Source organism: Bactrocera neohumeralis, chromosome 2 (genome assembly GCF_024586455.1).
Source record: "Bactrocera neohumeralis isolate Rockhampton chromosome 2, APGP_CSIRO_Bneo_wtdbg2-racon-allhic-juicebox.fasta_v2, whole genome shotgun sequence".
Classification (NCBI taxonomy): Eukaryota; Metazoa; Arthropoda; class Insecta; order Diptera; family Tephritidae; genus Bactrocera; species Bactrocera neohumeralis.
Genome location: NC_065919.1, coordinates 25,857,945 through 25,872,233, shown reverse-complemented (window position 1 = coordinate 25,872,233; position 14,289 = coordinate 25,857,945). Strand labels below are relative to the sequence as shown.

The 14,289-nt window shown below is 36.0% G+C and overlaps 1 protein-coding gene across 12 annotated transcripts in view; it reads right to left on the bottom strand.

The window, feature by feature from the left end:
* Positions 1–1,061: 1,061 nt before the first annotated feature.
* The window catches only part of LOC126751110 (uncharacterized), a 146,030-nt gene continuing 132,802 nt past the window's right edge, over positions 1,062–14,289 (bottom strand). For 11 of the 12 annotated variants that reach the window (XM_050461078.1, XM_050461085.1, XM_050461079.1 and 8 more), the window contains 3 exons: positions 6,710–8,211; positions 5,719–6,020; positions 1,062–5,651 (listed from right to left, as the gene is read on the bottom strand). In XM_050461078.1, coding sequence (XP_050317035.1) covers positions 3,819–5,651; positions 5,719–6,020; positions 6,710–7,751 — 3,177 coding nt within the window. In that variant the 5' untranslated portion in view covers positions 7,752–8,211 and the 3' untranslated portion in view covers positions 1,062–3,818. Of the gene's footprint in view, positions 5,652–5,718; positions 6,021–6,709; positions 8,212–13,847; positions 14,272–14,289 lie in introns of those variants that run through there. The other variant, XM_050461089.1, reaches the window with a different exon arrangement.

The window sequence follows — 14,289 nt, the reverse complement described above, 5'->3', positions numbered from 1 at the left end:
ATTACAATGATTCTGTGAAGAAACATGATTGGTGAAGAAAAATACAATTTTCCGTTGTAACAATCAATCGAAAACGCATGAGTAAACGGATACATTAGCGGCGCTACAACTTACCTTGAATTCCTAAAAATCCTTAATTACGAGTATTTACTTTAATATACTTCAGCATACTTCAATATACTCCATTGTATTTAAATATGTATGTTTCATATTGACATATATGTATATCCACAACGCATGTGTCAACACAAATTTGGGTTATAAAACAATAGAATATCATCATAGTAAATAAAAACTGTATTTGACAGTTAAAAAAAGTGCTCCGATCGTCACCAAACTTTACAGGATTACTCGTCAAGTCAATCTAAAGATTTCCTGAAAGTTTCATTGAAATTGGTCCAGCCGTTTCGGAGCCTACCCGGAACATACAGACATACTTTCTTTTTCTTATATATACAATACTTCAACGTATGTACTATATATATGGATCAAATACTGATTACAGTTAAAATTGCCAAAATGTCTGCGGTTAAGCGTTTTATATGTTTTCCTGTAATCAACAAGGGATAATTGTTTTTTTTTTGGTACTTTATTATACAATTTGATAAGACAATCACTTGAAGTTTCTAAAGAAGATGTTGGACATTTGGATAGCGATAGCGTTTAATCGAATCCAAAGAATGGCAGCAACAGCCAGCTAGTAAGTGAGGCAAAAACGTGTGTTTTTCTTTGGAAAATATCTGTTAGATATGAAATGAGTTTTGAGACATACTACTCAATTCTCGAAAATCAAAATAAAAACCATTTTTATTTTAATTCAAATAATAGTTTTATTGATTCGTTTCAAAATTATTCACTTATTTCATTAATCATTCATTTAACTTAATTTGTGTATATGTCTCTTTAAATTTATAATATTTAGATATAATATTTAATAATAAAATACCTATGTATGTATGTATGTACACATGTATACGTGCATTTTATATAAAGAATTCTTGCAATAATTTACTTTAAATTCATTTACAAACAAATTAGTATATAAAATATGTAGAGTTATGTATACATGTTACAGAAATAACAACAATGCAGACATACATATGTTCATACATACGTGCGTAAATACATATTTCCCTAACATTTATATAGTATAGTAGATGTAAATGTACACATTCTAAGCTACGCAATCACCTTTAACAATAATTGACATAGAAATTTCATTATTCATATATACAACTATGCATATCTATGTTTGTATGTGTAAAAGTTAAATTAAATAATGTTTCAAGCCTTAACTTTAATGGTAAAGCTGTTGCATATATGTATGTAGAGCTATGTATAATGTGATAAAATGTTTTTTTTTATGTACAAATGGGTGATAAGGAAAAATAATAATTTGTATGCATTTGAATGTGCGTTGTGGTTTGTTTGGTGAGGCACATAAGCATATATTTTATAAATTTATATATTTAATGTGAAAGTGCGATAAAAAATGTGTAGACGATAAATGCTTGCATTTCCATAGAAATAACTGATTAATTCATTGTTTTCATCTTTAAATAGTGCGTGCATTAGAGTGGCTCCCTGAAACTGTTATATGTTTGTATGTTTTTTTTTTGTTTTATATATTGCTATTTAACAATTTCTCATTTTGAGGCAATTTTCACTTTTTTATATATTTTTTATTCAAAATGCGCAATTTTAATGCTTCGCAAATGTATAACTAAAAAATTTATTTATTTAATTTTGCTAATTTTGCACAAAATTGAAAAGTTACTTAATTGAATTAGTTTTGTAAAGTATAAAATGAATTTTTATTAATTTTAAACAAAAATAGCCCAATTTGTGCAAAAGTGTGTATGTGATTATTTAAATATACATATGTACAAATAAACATACGTATATATGTATGTATATAAATATTCAATATATATAATATAAAATATATTCACAACTTATTAATTATATAAAAAAATAAAGCACTAGTAGATTAAAAAAAAATAAATATTGTTTAAAAAAATTGATTAATATTAATTTTGGCGCCAAACGGATTTATGTAACAATGCAGGCGCATACTGCTTGTGTATACATATATGTAAGTGCCTAAAAAACATTTCGTCACCTAAACTGCAAAAAAACGTATCATCAAAACAAGAAAAACGTTAACTTCGGCTGCACCGAAGCTAATATACCCTTCACAGGTGCATTTCTTTTAGTAACTATGTGTCCAGTTTGTGTGGAAGCTATATGCTATAGTAATCCGATCTGAATAATTTTTTCGGAGATTATGTTATTACCTTAAGTAGTAATCCATGTCAAATTTCGTGAAGATACCACTTCAAATGCAAAGTTTTCCATACGAGCCCTTGATTCCGATCGTTCGGTTTGTATGGCAGCTATATGCTATAGTGAGCCGACCTGAACAATTTCTATCGATATTACATTATTCTATAAACAATAACTCATACCAAATTTCGTGAAGATATATCGTTAAATGAGGAAGTTTCCCATGCAAGCATTTGAATCCGATCATTCAGTTTGTATGGCGGCTATATGCTATTGTTAACCGATCTGAACAATTTCTTCGGAGATTACATTGTTGCCTTAGAAAATAATCTATACCAAATTTCGTGAATATATCTTGTCAAATGTGAAAGTTTTCCATACAAGCCCTTGATTCCGATTGTTCAGTTTGTATGGCAGCTATATGTTATAGTGGTCCGATATCGGCAGTTTCGACAAATGAGCAGCTTCTTGAAGAGAAAATGACGTTAGCAAAATTTCAAAACGATATCTTAAAAACTGAGGGACTAGTTCGTATATATACAGATAGACGGACAGACAGGTAGACAGACGGGCATGGCTAAATTGACTCAGATCAACATACTAATTATTTATATATATACTTTATATGGTCTCCTACGCTTCCTTCTGGGTGTCACAAACTTCGTGATAAACTTAATATGTATACCCTGTTCAGGGTATAAAAAACGAAATTGCATATATGTATGTATGTATGTATCATAAAATATTCAGCTTCCGCTGTCAGATATAACCAATATATAACCGTTTTATAACCAAAACTCAAATTTTGTTTCAATATGTGTGGTTTCTATTATATCGTTTTTCCTTCGTCTGTAAAGTTATGAAAATTGATGTTACGTTATTTTGCATTTTAGTTGACGATATATTCATTTTGTATAAATTTCCAAGCACATGTGCATATGTATACTTTCATAAAATAATAATTTGTACAAATCCATAATGTGTTTGTTGATATTTGGAATAATTGTTTTAAATTAAATATTTTTAAGTATTCGCAATGCAATTGCAGTAAAAATTTTGGTAGATATACATATAGTACATACATATACATATACATATACATATATATGTACAAATGATATATATATACATACATATATATGAAATTAAAGAAAAATATTGAAAAAAATTCCAATTCACTAAAATAATTCTAAATAGGTGCCAAAAGGCTATATTTTTCGTTTTGTATATAATAATAATAATAAAAATAATATATTATCTTATAGAATTTTCCATAAAAATAGACGAATTTCGCATTCGAAAGCAAGGCTTTAAATTTTGAATACTCAACATTTTGTAACATGCGCTTAACACATAGCCACAACCATGTACATGTAAGCAATGAAAAACGCTAGCCGCTAGCTTCCAAACCCTTATCGCGCTATGCTGCAGCGCATACACTTAACTTCGAATTCAAAATTACAAGCACGCCTTATCTGCTCAGCAAAATCATCACTGCCTTAGTCAGCCGGCCAGCTACGTCTGTCCGATATTCACACTGTGGTACTGTTACTTGTACGCTGAGCGCCTGCCAAGGACACGGCCGCGCTGGCGCCGCTGAGAGTGCGACGCGGCAACGGTTTCGGCGGCAATTGTGGCTTGAGTTGGCGTTTTTGTGCAATAGGTTGATGTTGTTGCTGTTCTTGCAGTTGTTGCTGTTGCAACTGACGCCTTTCGACATCGCCAATCTTCTCACGCACTGTTTTCTCGCGCTCTTGATACTCCACATAGCCGGATTCGTCGCTGCACTCCGAGTCCGTGTCGTCGGCGTTACAGTCGGGTGGCGGTGGTGTTGCTGCCACCATTTGACGTTGCCGTTGACGGCGTACACGCGTTGTACTATTCGTTAAAGCATTCGCAGGTTGTTCACTTATGGACTGTTGGGTGATTGGCTCATTCGGCGACTGGGGCGTAGAGCCGTCACTGCCTGTGCTCATCTTCAGTGTTATTGTGCTCGAACTGCTGAATGTGGTGGCGTCGCTGTTTTGACGACGCTGCAGACGCGCTTCGAGTCTTTGGTAGATTTCATCGGCTGTGATGGGTGATTCATTCGCGTCGGCCATGTTGAAAAAGTGTGCATCGTCGCTGTACTGCAATGCTGATTGTTGTTGCTGCAGCAGCTGTTTGTCGTGACGGTATTGTAATGATAGATCATCTTGGTTGGCCGTCACGGTGCTGGCCGTCTCACAGCCGCTCGATATGGAGCCTTCATCGCTATCGGCGCCACTGTGACGTTTACCGGTTGAGGAACCGTTGTGTCCATCCTGCAACGAGCTGCTGGTGGTGGCGTTCGAAGACGCGTTTGACGATATGGAAGATTGTGTTTGGTGACGGTATTGGAGCGGCGCCGAGGCATTCGTTTCCAAGCTGCTACCCTCGTCGCTGCTCAGCGAAATTTGTGCCATTTTGCGCATTGAGTTGCGGTGTAAAATATTTAAGATTCTCGACTGTCGAAAGTACATATCATCGGCGTCTAGATAATCCTCCTCACCATCGCTACAGACACCATTGCGTCGGAGGCCAACATGCGATTCCTCCTCCTCTATGTCGCCGTTCATTCCTTGCGCACAATCACTGGGCAGCAGATCACCCTCGGGATGTGCCATAGGATCATTATTGATGGTTGGCAGTAAGCTGAGCGGCTCCTCGTCATCCTTCAGCGCACACAAATCGCTGAGACTGCTGCTGGTGTTCTTGTGCAGTTGCATATCGAAGTAAGGCAAAAGTTCTGTTGCTAGCGATGTATTAGCATCGTAGTCATTGTATTTCAGCAACTTCTCAAAGTCATCCGAGTCATCGGAACCATAACTATTACGCTGCTCTTCGGTTAACCCTGTGGTTGGCGTAGTAGCTTTCTGTTGGCTGGCGCATTCTTTGGTTAATTGCTTGTCATGACAGCAAGTGTCTACTTTCATGTCTCCGGCTAAAATATGCTTAAGCTTTTGTGATTCATCGAAGGAAACGCCACATAATGGACGTGGTTTGCCTGTGCGTCTTATTGAGTGACCACGTCGACAGCGTCTGCGACCCAAAGTCATGGCAGGGTATAGTGAATCCTTTTGGCAACACGGTTTCATTTCGGGCTCATTAGTGTCCTCAGCATCCTCGCCCTCTTCCTCACCGATAGCCTCTTCGATGGCCATTAACTTCGGTGCGGACTTGGAACGCTCTAGCGGTGGTCGATAATTGTTACCACCGACACTGAGTAGTATTTTACGTCGGGGCAAACTGGGATTTTCATATGCTGCATTGGCCAGGCTGAGACGAGCGTTCTGCTTGAGAATTTTTTCACGTTTAAATTCGCGCAGTGCACGCTCCAGATTCTCCTGCAAGGAAGAAAAGAAGTTAGTTTTTTTAGAATGCTAATCTAATAGAAAGACAGTCTGATCGCACCTTCAATGTATTGCAAATATCTTGCACCACCTTCTCCTTGCTGCAGAGCACTGCGTGACAGCGCAGCTCATGTTTTAGTTTACGCCCCTCATGTCGATACACCCAACAGAAGATGCGCGGGTAGTTCTTTGGTGCACAACAATGCGTGATACGATTGGCCCAGTACTCGGTGAGTCCGTGTTGACGTGTGGTGGCTTTAAGTCCACTGGCGCATACCTTAATGCGCATGATCATGTCGGGCTTGTTGTTTTGGGTATAGTTGCGCCACAGTGTGTTCAGTTGCTTTTCAACGCAACCCTCACCTAGTATGTCAGGGAATAAAATACATTTTAAGTAAATATTTATTCATTATTTTACAAAACCTTATTAGGAGGGTGAATTCATGTGTAGCAGTTCACGCAAATGGGAAAAGTTCTCTGAGCGCCATTCACTTGGGAGTGGCCAGAAACGATGCTTTTACATATGGCTCAAGCAGCTCACGACTTCCGGTCTTATATCAAGTATACTCTGCGTAGCCAAAGAACATCCGTTTGAAAGTGAGTTAAAGTGAGAAGGCGAACCCTCCCTGCCAGAGTCGTGCGCTAGGTTTGAGACCCGTCACGTAAAAAACGCCTCCAGCGAAAAGGAAACAACAGTCTCGGATGTGAGACCTTCCTTATGAAGGCGACCATGCAAACAGATGGGATAGATACATTGCATTTGCAGACAAAAAAGAGAGAGGGCGAAATACTCTTGTATGGTAGAACCACCAGAGGTAATCTATTGACTGATGCCCAGAGCATACTAAAATTATGGAGAAACACTTCTAAAGCCAGCTGAATGGCAGTCAAATCATAACGCCAGGGACTGACAGTAATGCCACATTGCTTAAACTTGTTGGCTACATATTCGGAACAACTATCTTAACTTCGTTAGCAATTGGTATGATTCTTATGAAAATTAAGTGCTAAGGTCAACATTCGGTACCACATTTTTTTTAACTTTGACTCACCTTTGGCCCAACCGGTTAGCACGTTGCCCAAATATGATACCTTATACTCAGGATCTGGCGTGCTTATGTCCACACTATGCAAACGTTTGCCCCACAGCCGTCCGAGGCTGCGCGACAGCGTACGCATCGTTTTGCTGCCCAATTCCGCGGCGGCCTCGTCCTCACCAGCCGCCACCGTGCTATGATCACAAAAGCGTTCCAAACCGCTAGAAGCGCGTTGCAGTTCATCGGCGGTATCTGCTTCTAACTCCAGCACATCGGTGAAGTCCATTGCTTGCTCTGCATCTTCTTCGTTATTGTTTTTATTTGAGGTAACATCAGCATCGTCTTTGGAATAGTGTTTGAAGCGATCCAAATAGGGACCGTTGGTGCGACGTCTGCCGCCATATGTATGGAATTTACCATCTAACGGTGTTTTACCTTTCTCTATGTTTAACTGGGGCTTTTCCAGCTTTTTGGCGTGCTGCTGATAGGTGTTGCCTAAAAGACGGACAATTGAAGAGCTCTTGACAAACGTACGCTGGCGGGGAGACGTGTTGTTGTTGGTAGCAGCATTTTTAGCTACCGTGTTTGTTATTGTTGTTGACGGAGTCGCCGTAGCTGTAGATTTTTCGTGCGCTGTGCTGGATTCGTTAGCATTAGAGTCCTTCTGTTTCAACGTCTTCTGGCTGATGCGCCGCCCGAGTGTGGAGAACAAGGAGAGGCGCTCTTTTGGTGAACTCTTTTTCTTTGGTTCTTCATTTGTGACAACTTTCTTTTTGTTCTTTGCTATTTCTTTATGTTGTTGTTGTTGTTGTTGATATTGTAAATGTTCATTGGTTGACGTTTTCGAGTTCGTGAAAATTGTCGAAGTTGTATTCGAATTCGAATGCAATCCGTTGCTCATTGTTTTGTTGTCGAAAATGCTATTGTTGTTGTTGTTGTGCGCAGCCACAGCAATAAAATCGACCTCATCACGCGCTGGCAACATTTCATTGTTGCCATTGGAAACACTGTCCATGTTGCTGCTATGTTTTGTAGCCGCTGTTTTGACGTCCATCATGTTGTCGTCAATGTAGTTGTGTGGTTGTTGTGGTTATCGGCTTTATTATTGGCAATTAGAACACCGGTATAGTATAAAGCGCAATGTTGTTGTTGTTACCACTTATTTGTTATTACTAATAACAAATAATGTTATTAATGCTATTCGCTATTAATTGATTGTTTTTGCTGTTGTTGTTGTTTTTTGATGTTGTTGCTTTCTAATGTGTTTTCATTGCTTTCATTGTCGGGTTTGACGACTCAATCTTTACGATTTCCGATTTCGTTTCTAATTTTTTCACCATAGAAAATTGTAAATTGTTGTTGCTTTTTTAATATCAATCGTTTTCGCCTTCTTATATGGGTTTCTTTATTTTTCCACCGGCTATTCTTCCGACCATGCGTACAAATCACTTTTCTTTTCTATCATTTATATTTGGTTGTTGTTTTTTTGTCTGTCTGTTGTACGCATATTCATTGACCTGCAAAAGAAAATTAATCAATATTAATATGGTTGAATACAACAATAAAAGCAAGATAAGATAACATATTTATATAGGCTCATATATTAGGTATGTATATTTATGTAAATATAAACGTTTCTGAAATTGTAGTATTCTATATTATTGTTTTAAGATAACTAGTACATAATTAAGTCCATATTTTATTACAATGAATAATAATAAAATTAGTTGCGATTTGAGATAATCGCACTATTTTTAGATTATAGACTTGCTAGAGTAATATGCTTTTTAGGCAGCTCCTTAATTGAGTTCAATAGTGCTCTTTTCAATGTAGATAATTATCTAATTAACTAAATTTGCAAGCTGTATGTACATATACTTAACGCCAGACTATTTACGTCTAAACTCTCATCGCGATGCAAAGACAAATACAGTTCTGTCTACATATTCTAGTTGATTTTAAGAAAAACGTTTATTTTTAGCTTCTCCAAGGTTATGGAGCTTTACTTGAGCATCTCTTCAAAATGTCAGTACCGGAGATGATATATCAGGTCCATGAAACATGCGGTATGACGATTCTATGATCGTACGAATATTTTTGGTTTTCATCGTCAAATTTTTATATATTTTATATGATTGTTTATTTACTAACTGAAACGAGAGCTAGTCGTTTGCCTAATACATACTTTTAAACAGCGAAATGTACAATGCTTTTGTGGAGCGCATGCTAATAATGTTTTATTTTCATGGAATTTATGCTTACTGAACATACATAATTCCTCAAAATTTATGTAGTCCCCCTCAAAGTGATCTCCCTTGTCCCCAAAACATTTGTGCCAACCGCTTTTCCAATCCTCGAAACAGTTGAAGTCAATTTCCGGAATAACCTTCAATGCGCGTAGCGTTTCACGTTTAATGTCTTCAATTGATTCAAAAAGGTTTCCCCGGTGTGGTCATGTGAATTTTCTGAATAGCCAGAAGTTACAAGAAGGTAAATCAGGTGAATGCGGTGGTTGCAGCACGATATTGGTTGAAAATTTAACGAAAAACTCAAGAAGAATCAATGCAGTATGCGACGGTGCATTATCGCATAACCCTCAAATAGTATTCTTTGTTGACAGTTTGGCCGGTCGAAATGAATTCGGAGTGCACCACACCTTGATAATCGAACAAAGCTGTCAACATAACCTTGATTTTTGACCTGATTTGACGTGTTTTTTCAGCTTCGGGTCACCTTTGACACGATATTCGCTCGATTTATCGTTTGTTTCTGAGTCGTGAGTATAGATCCAAGACTCATGACCGGTAATAATACATTTCATGACATTCTGGTAGACGAAAAGTATTATTTCACAGACGTTAACGCGAAGCTGTTTTTCGAAAAAAATTTGTGACTATGGAACCAATCGTGCTTTCTTTTTTCTTAGTCCTAAATGATCTTTTAAAATGGTTGCTTTCTTTTTTCTTAGTGGTAAATGATCTTTCAAAATGGTTGTCACTGATCCTTTCGATTTACCAACGATGCCAGAAATTTGATTCCGCACAAAAAATTTAATGGCACTTCTTTATTGAATAATTTCACTCATCACAAAAATCGCCGAATGCACTTTACTTTAGAAAGACAAACGTAGACTAAAAACCAATGATTATTTTGAAGTGACTTTTGAAACACGATGCACATGACAAATAATTTTTCATTAAACAGATGATACTCACTTATTCGTATCGTATTTTCTTATTTTGATTTTCAGTGATTTTTTCGAACACAAGAGATTGACAAGAAGTACTAGACGAAGAAGAAAGATTCGCCTTTAATTAATTACCATTCTGGAATATAACTGACGCTATTGCAGAATGTTGCTCAGAAAATAATATATATCTGTAACTGGTTTATTTGAAAGCCCGTAAGAACTCGACAATAATCGATTCAATATCAAAATACCTACTTGTAAACAAGCATTTTCGAAGCATTTCATATTTTAAGAATTTCTGACATATTGTTGTAATTGGTATACAGTTGCATATACTCGTATTATTAGTGAAAGCAATTTAAGTTTTTACAGCGATATTATCTAGGTTTTATAGGGTAATAAAAATGTTTGTACGTCACGTATGAATTAATCATAAAGAGTTGAGCAATTTTACAATTAACTTGAATACATAAGATGAATCCTATGAATTCAATAAAACGATAAGATAGATTTAGGTATTAATATGCTAACCAAGGCGCATACCTTTGATAAGCAACTGCCGACCTTTGAGGGGAAGAATGAGAGTTCTATAAATACACGCCTGATTCAAAGAGTAATTAAATCATAAAGCTGAATTAATTAGGTAATGTTAATATCGTATGATTCATATACATGCTTATCTTGGTGAGCTATGGCCTATTCGGCATTTTAATATGAAATGGTTCTTTTGAATTCCATCAGCATTATAGATATACATAGCTTATTGTCGAACAATATTAATTCCATTCTGTGTTGATTTATGCAAATTTCTGTCCCAAATATTCCAATTATGTATTTATTTTCATGTTGCATTTACTTATAGAACCCGGAAGAAAAAGTTTCAATCACTTCTAAAAACTATTATCTTGATTTAATTGACAATCAACCCAAACGTTAGTTTTTTCTAGTGTATTGGTATTACTGTCGAGGCTCCATTAACCGATCTTTTTATATATTTAAGGTTCGCATTTGATACAAGTTGCAAAATTAATTTATTACGGTTTCGATCTAATAGTAAAACCGTATAGTCTTTCTTTTCTCACAAGTGTGAAAAAAACGCAGGCGAAATTTAAGAGCTTCTATTGATCGTTTTCTCTAAATGTTTGCAGCTAATCACAGAAAGAGAAGTGGTCGTCTTCGCGTAGTTAGATCCAATTCAGCCATAAAAATAGTTCGCGAACGCTTTCGCTAAATTTGACTTAAACAAGTAAAGAAGGGCTAAGTTCGGGTGTCACCGAACATTTTATACTCTAGCATGATAAAGTTATAATCGAGATTTCATTATCCGTCATTTACATATTTTTCAAATACCGTATTTGTGTAAAGTTTTATTCCGCTATCCTCATTGTTTCCTAATGTACATACATATATATTATACATAGAAGGCGTCAGATGGAATTCAAAATAGCGTTATATTGGAAGAAGGCGTGGTTGTCAACCGATTTCATCCATATTTCGTACATGTCATCAGGGTGTTAAGGAAATATTAAATGCCGAATTTCATTGAAGTCGGTAGAGTAGTTCCTGAGATATGGTTTTTGGTCCATAAGTGGGCGACGCCATGCCCATTTTCAATTTTTAAAAAAAGCCTTCCTTCTGCCATTTCTTCCGTAAAATTTAGTGTTTCTGACGATTTTTGTTAGTCGGTTAACGCACTTTTAGTGATTTTCAACATAATCTTTGTATGGGAGGTGGGCGTGGTTATTATCCGATTTCTTCCACTTTTGAACTGTATATGAAAATGCCTGAGGAAAACGACTGTGTAGAGTTTGGTTGACATAGCTATAGTAGTTTCCGCGATATGTACAAAAAACTTAGTAGGGGGCGGGGTCACGCCCACTTTTCCAAAAAGATTACGTCCAAATATGTCCCTCGCTAATGCGATCCTTTGTGCCAAATTTCAATTCAATATCTTTATTTATGGCTTAGTTATGACACTTTATAGGTTTTCGGTTTTCGCCATTTTGTGGGCGTGGCAGTGGGCCGATTTTGCCCATCTTCGAACTTAACCTTCTTATGGAGCCAAGAAATACGTGTACCAAGTTTCATCATGATATCTCAATTTTTACTCAAGTTACAGTTTGCACTGACGGACGGACAGACAGACATCCGGATTTCAACTCTATTCGTCACCCTGATCACTTTGGTATATATAACCCTATATCTGACTCTTTTAGTTTTAGAACTTACAAACAACCGTTATGTGAACAAAACTATAATACTCTCCTTAGCAACTTTGTTGCGAGAGTATAAAAACAGATAATCGTGTCAAGTGAAATTTATATATAGACCAGATCAATGTCAAGACTAATTCGTGATGATTTCCACATGACATCCTGCCGTCGGTCAACTGCACATCTTCTGGAGACGCGCTTGAAGTAAATTAGTATAAATTTCTTCAGTGGCGCGCGGCCAAAGGCCATGATAGTATCTTTTTTCAGATGAAATCATTTTTTCAGTTGACATTTTTAATAGACAAAAGAGACCAATAATGGAAAAAATGTTATTCCAACCATTCAACGTTTTCACCGTTCAGCTACTATAATGGTTTGGTCTCCTATAAAGTCGATACATATCTATACTTCTCTGGTAAAGGGGTTAAAATTGGGGTCAAAGTGTAGCAGCAGTGTGTTTTTAGAAGACATGATAAATCAGTCAAGCAATAATCTATTCAATGGAGAGCATTGGATCGTCTAACAAGATTCTGTCCAATCACATAAAACAAAAACCACCCAGCAGTGGCTTAAGAGCAATGTTCTTGGGTTTAAAGCTGCAGATGATTTCAATCCATTGGACTACAGTTTATGGTCTGAGTTGAAGAATATGTCCTTTCGAATATCACATAGAATTTTGGAGAATCAAAAAATCTTTGTCAAAATCAAAAGAAACTGTGCGTGTTTGTTGTTATTGATCATATGAGGTTTTGTCGAACAAAACCTTGAATGTCGCCCATTTAAAATATGCATTATTAAATAAAATTAACTTTATAAAAAAATGTATTATAGCTTTACTTTTAAATAGTCTGAATTGGTAACAGAAGCTATGACATAATAAGTACAGAATATATGACATGGAAAATTACTTTTAAAATCAATATCTCTTTCCGGTAATATGATACTTAACAATACAAGACTGCACTAGTAACATTTATTGTATTTCTCAAGAGGGTTGCAAAACAAACACGAAATAAATTGTTGAGATCTTTATCTATCTTGACCAGTTACACACTTAGAAAATTAAGTAATTTAAAGATAACAAACACAGAAGAGCTTCTAGGATTGATAGTGGCTTTGCAACAATCACAATGGGAATTACGTTTTACATTGTTTTTATGGCCGGTGAAGTGACAATCATTTTTTCAGAATTTTTTCACCTATCTCACTATTTTCTTTCACATCGTTGATATTACAACAGATCTCGTATACTTATTCATCTTCAGTGGAACCTAGATTACAATTTTTCCCGGGCCCGTATTTTTTAGGAGCGCTGGATGATCTAAACACATTCTTTTGTAGTTTTTTTCGCCAACAATTCACTAGCATCATCCCGGTGCCCCGGTTTCCACGCCCCTGCCCATATTTTTTAAAAGACGATTGCAATCATAATTTAAAAAGTATTAGGGAGCCACTTGCTTCGTTCTCACAGTGTGAATGACTAAAAAGCACTTAAAATTTTCTGAAGTCAAAATTGAAATTAAAAATTCGTTAATAAACGTTACTTCACATGACTGCGATCACTTTTCAATATTCATTAGATTGACAAGCCGATAGGCTTCTTTCTACTTAGCACGTCTAACATAACTCGAGTTATACTTAGATAGCGAGTAAACTAAATACGTAATAATATAATTAAAATTAACACAATTAGTTTAATTATAGCATTTGGATTTATGTAAATTAGTTTTTCATGATAAAAACGTCGTACCTTTTTTTAGCAAAATTTGCAGTTTATTTTTAAACTCACGTTCTAACGATTTAAATATGTACATATACATATACTAAATAAAAAAACTATTTCTAGCGACTTTCACGTTTCATCACAAATCAGTATTTACACTTTTGGATTAGCACACAGCACACGAGTAGTTAATGCAAAACCGTTAAACAATATTTTAAATATTTGCAAAACGCTCAAGCGCATTTAAAAAATTACGGCATTTTTTAATAAAAAGAAATCACTCGAATTGCGAACAAATGACAGCATTCAATGATATATTTAAAACTTTCGTTCGTTTTTAGTTTCTTTAATTCTTTTCCCGAAACTTTTTTTTTTTGCTTTGCTGCTTTGCGTAAAAATTCAATTTGCAAATATCCCGTTACACAGTTACGCTCGCCCATCGACGCGTCGGCCTGCGAGGAAAGTGAAT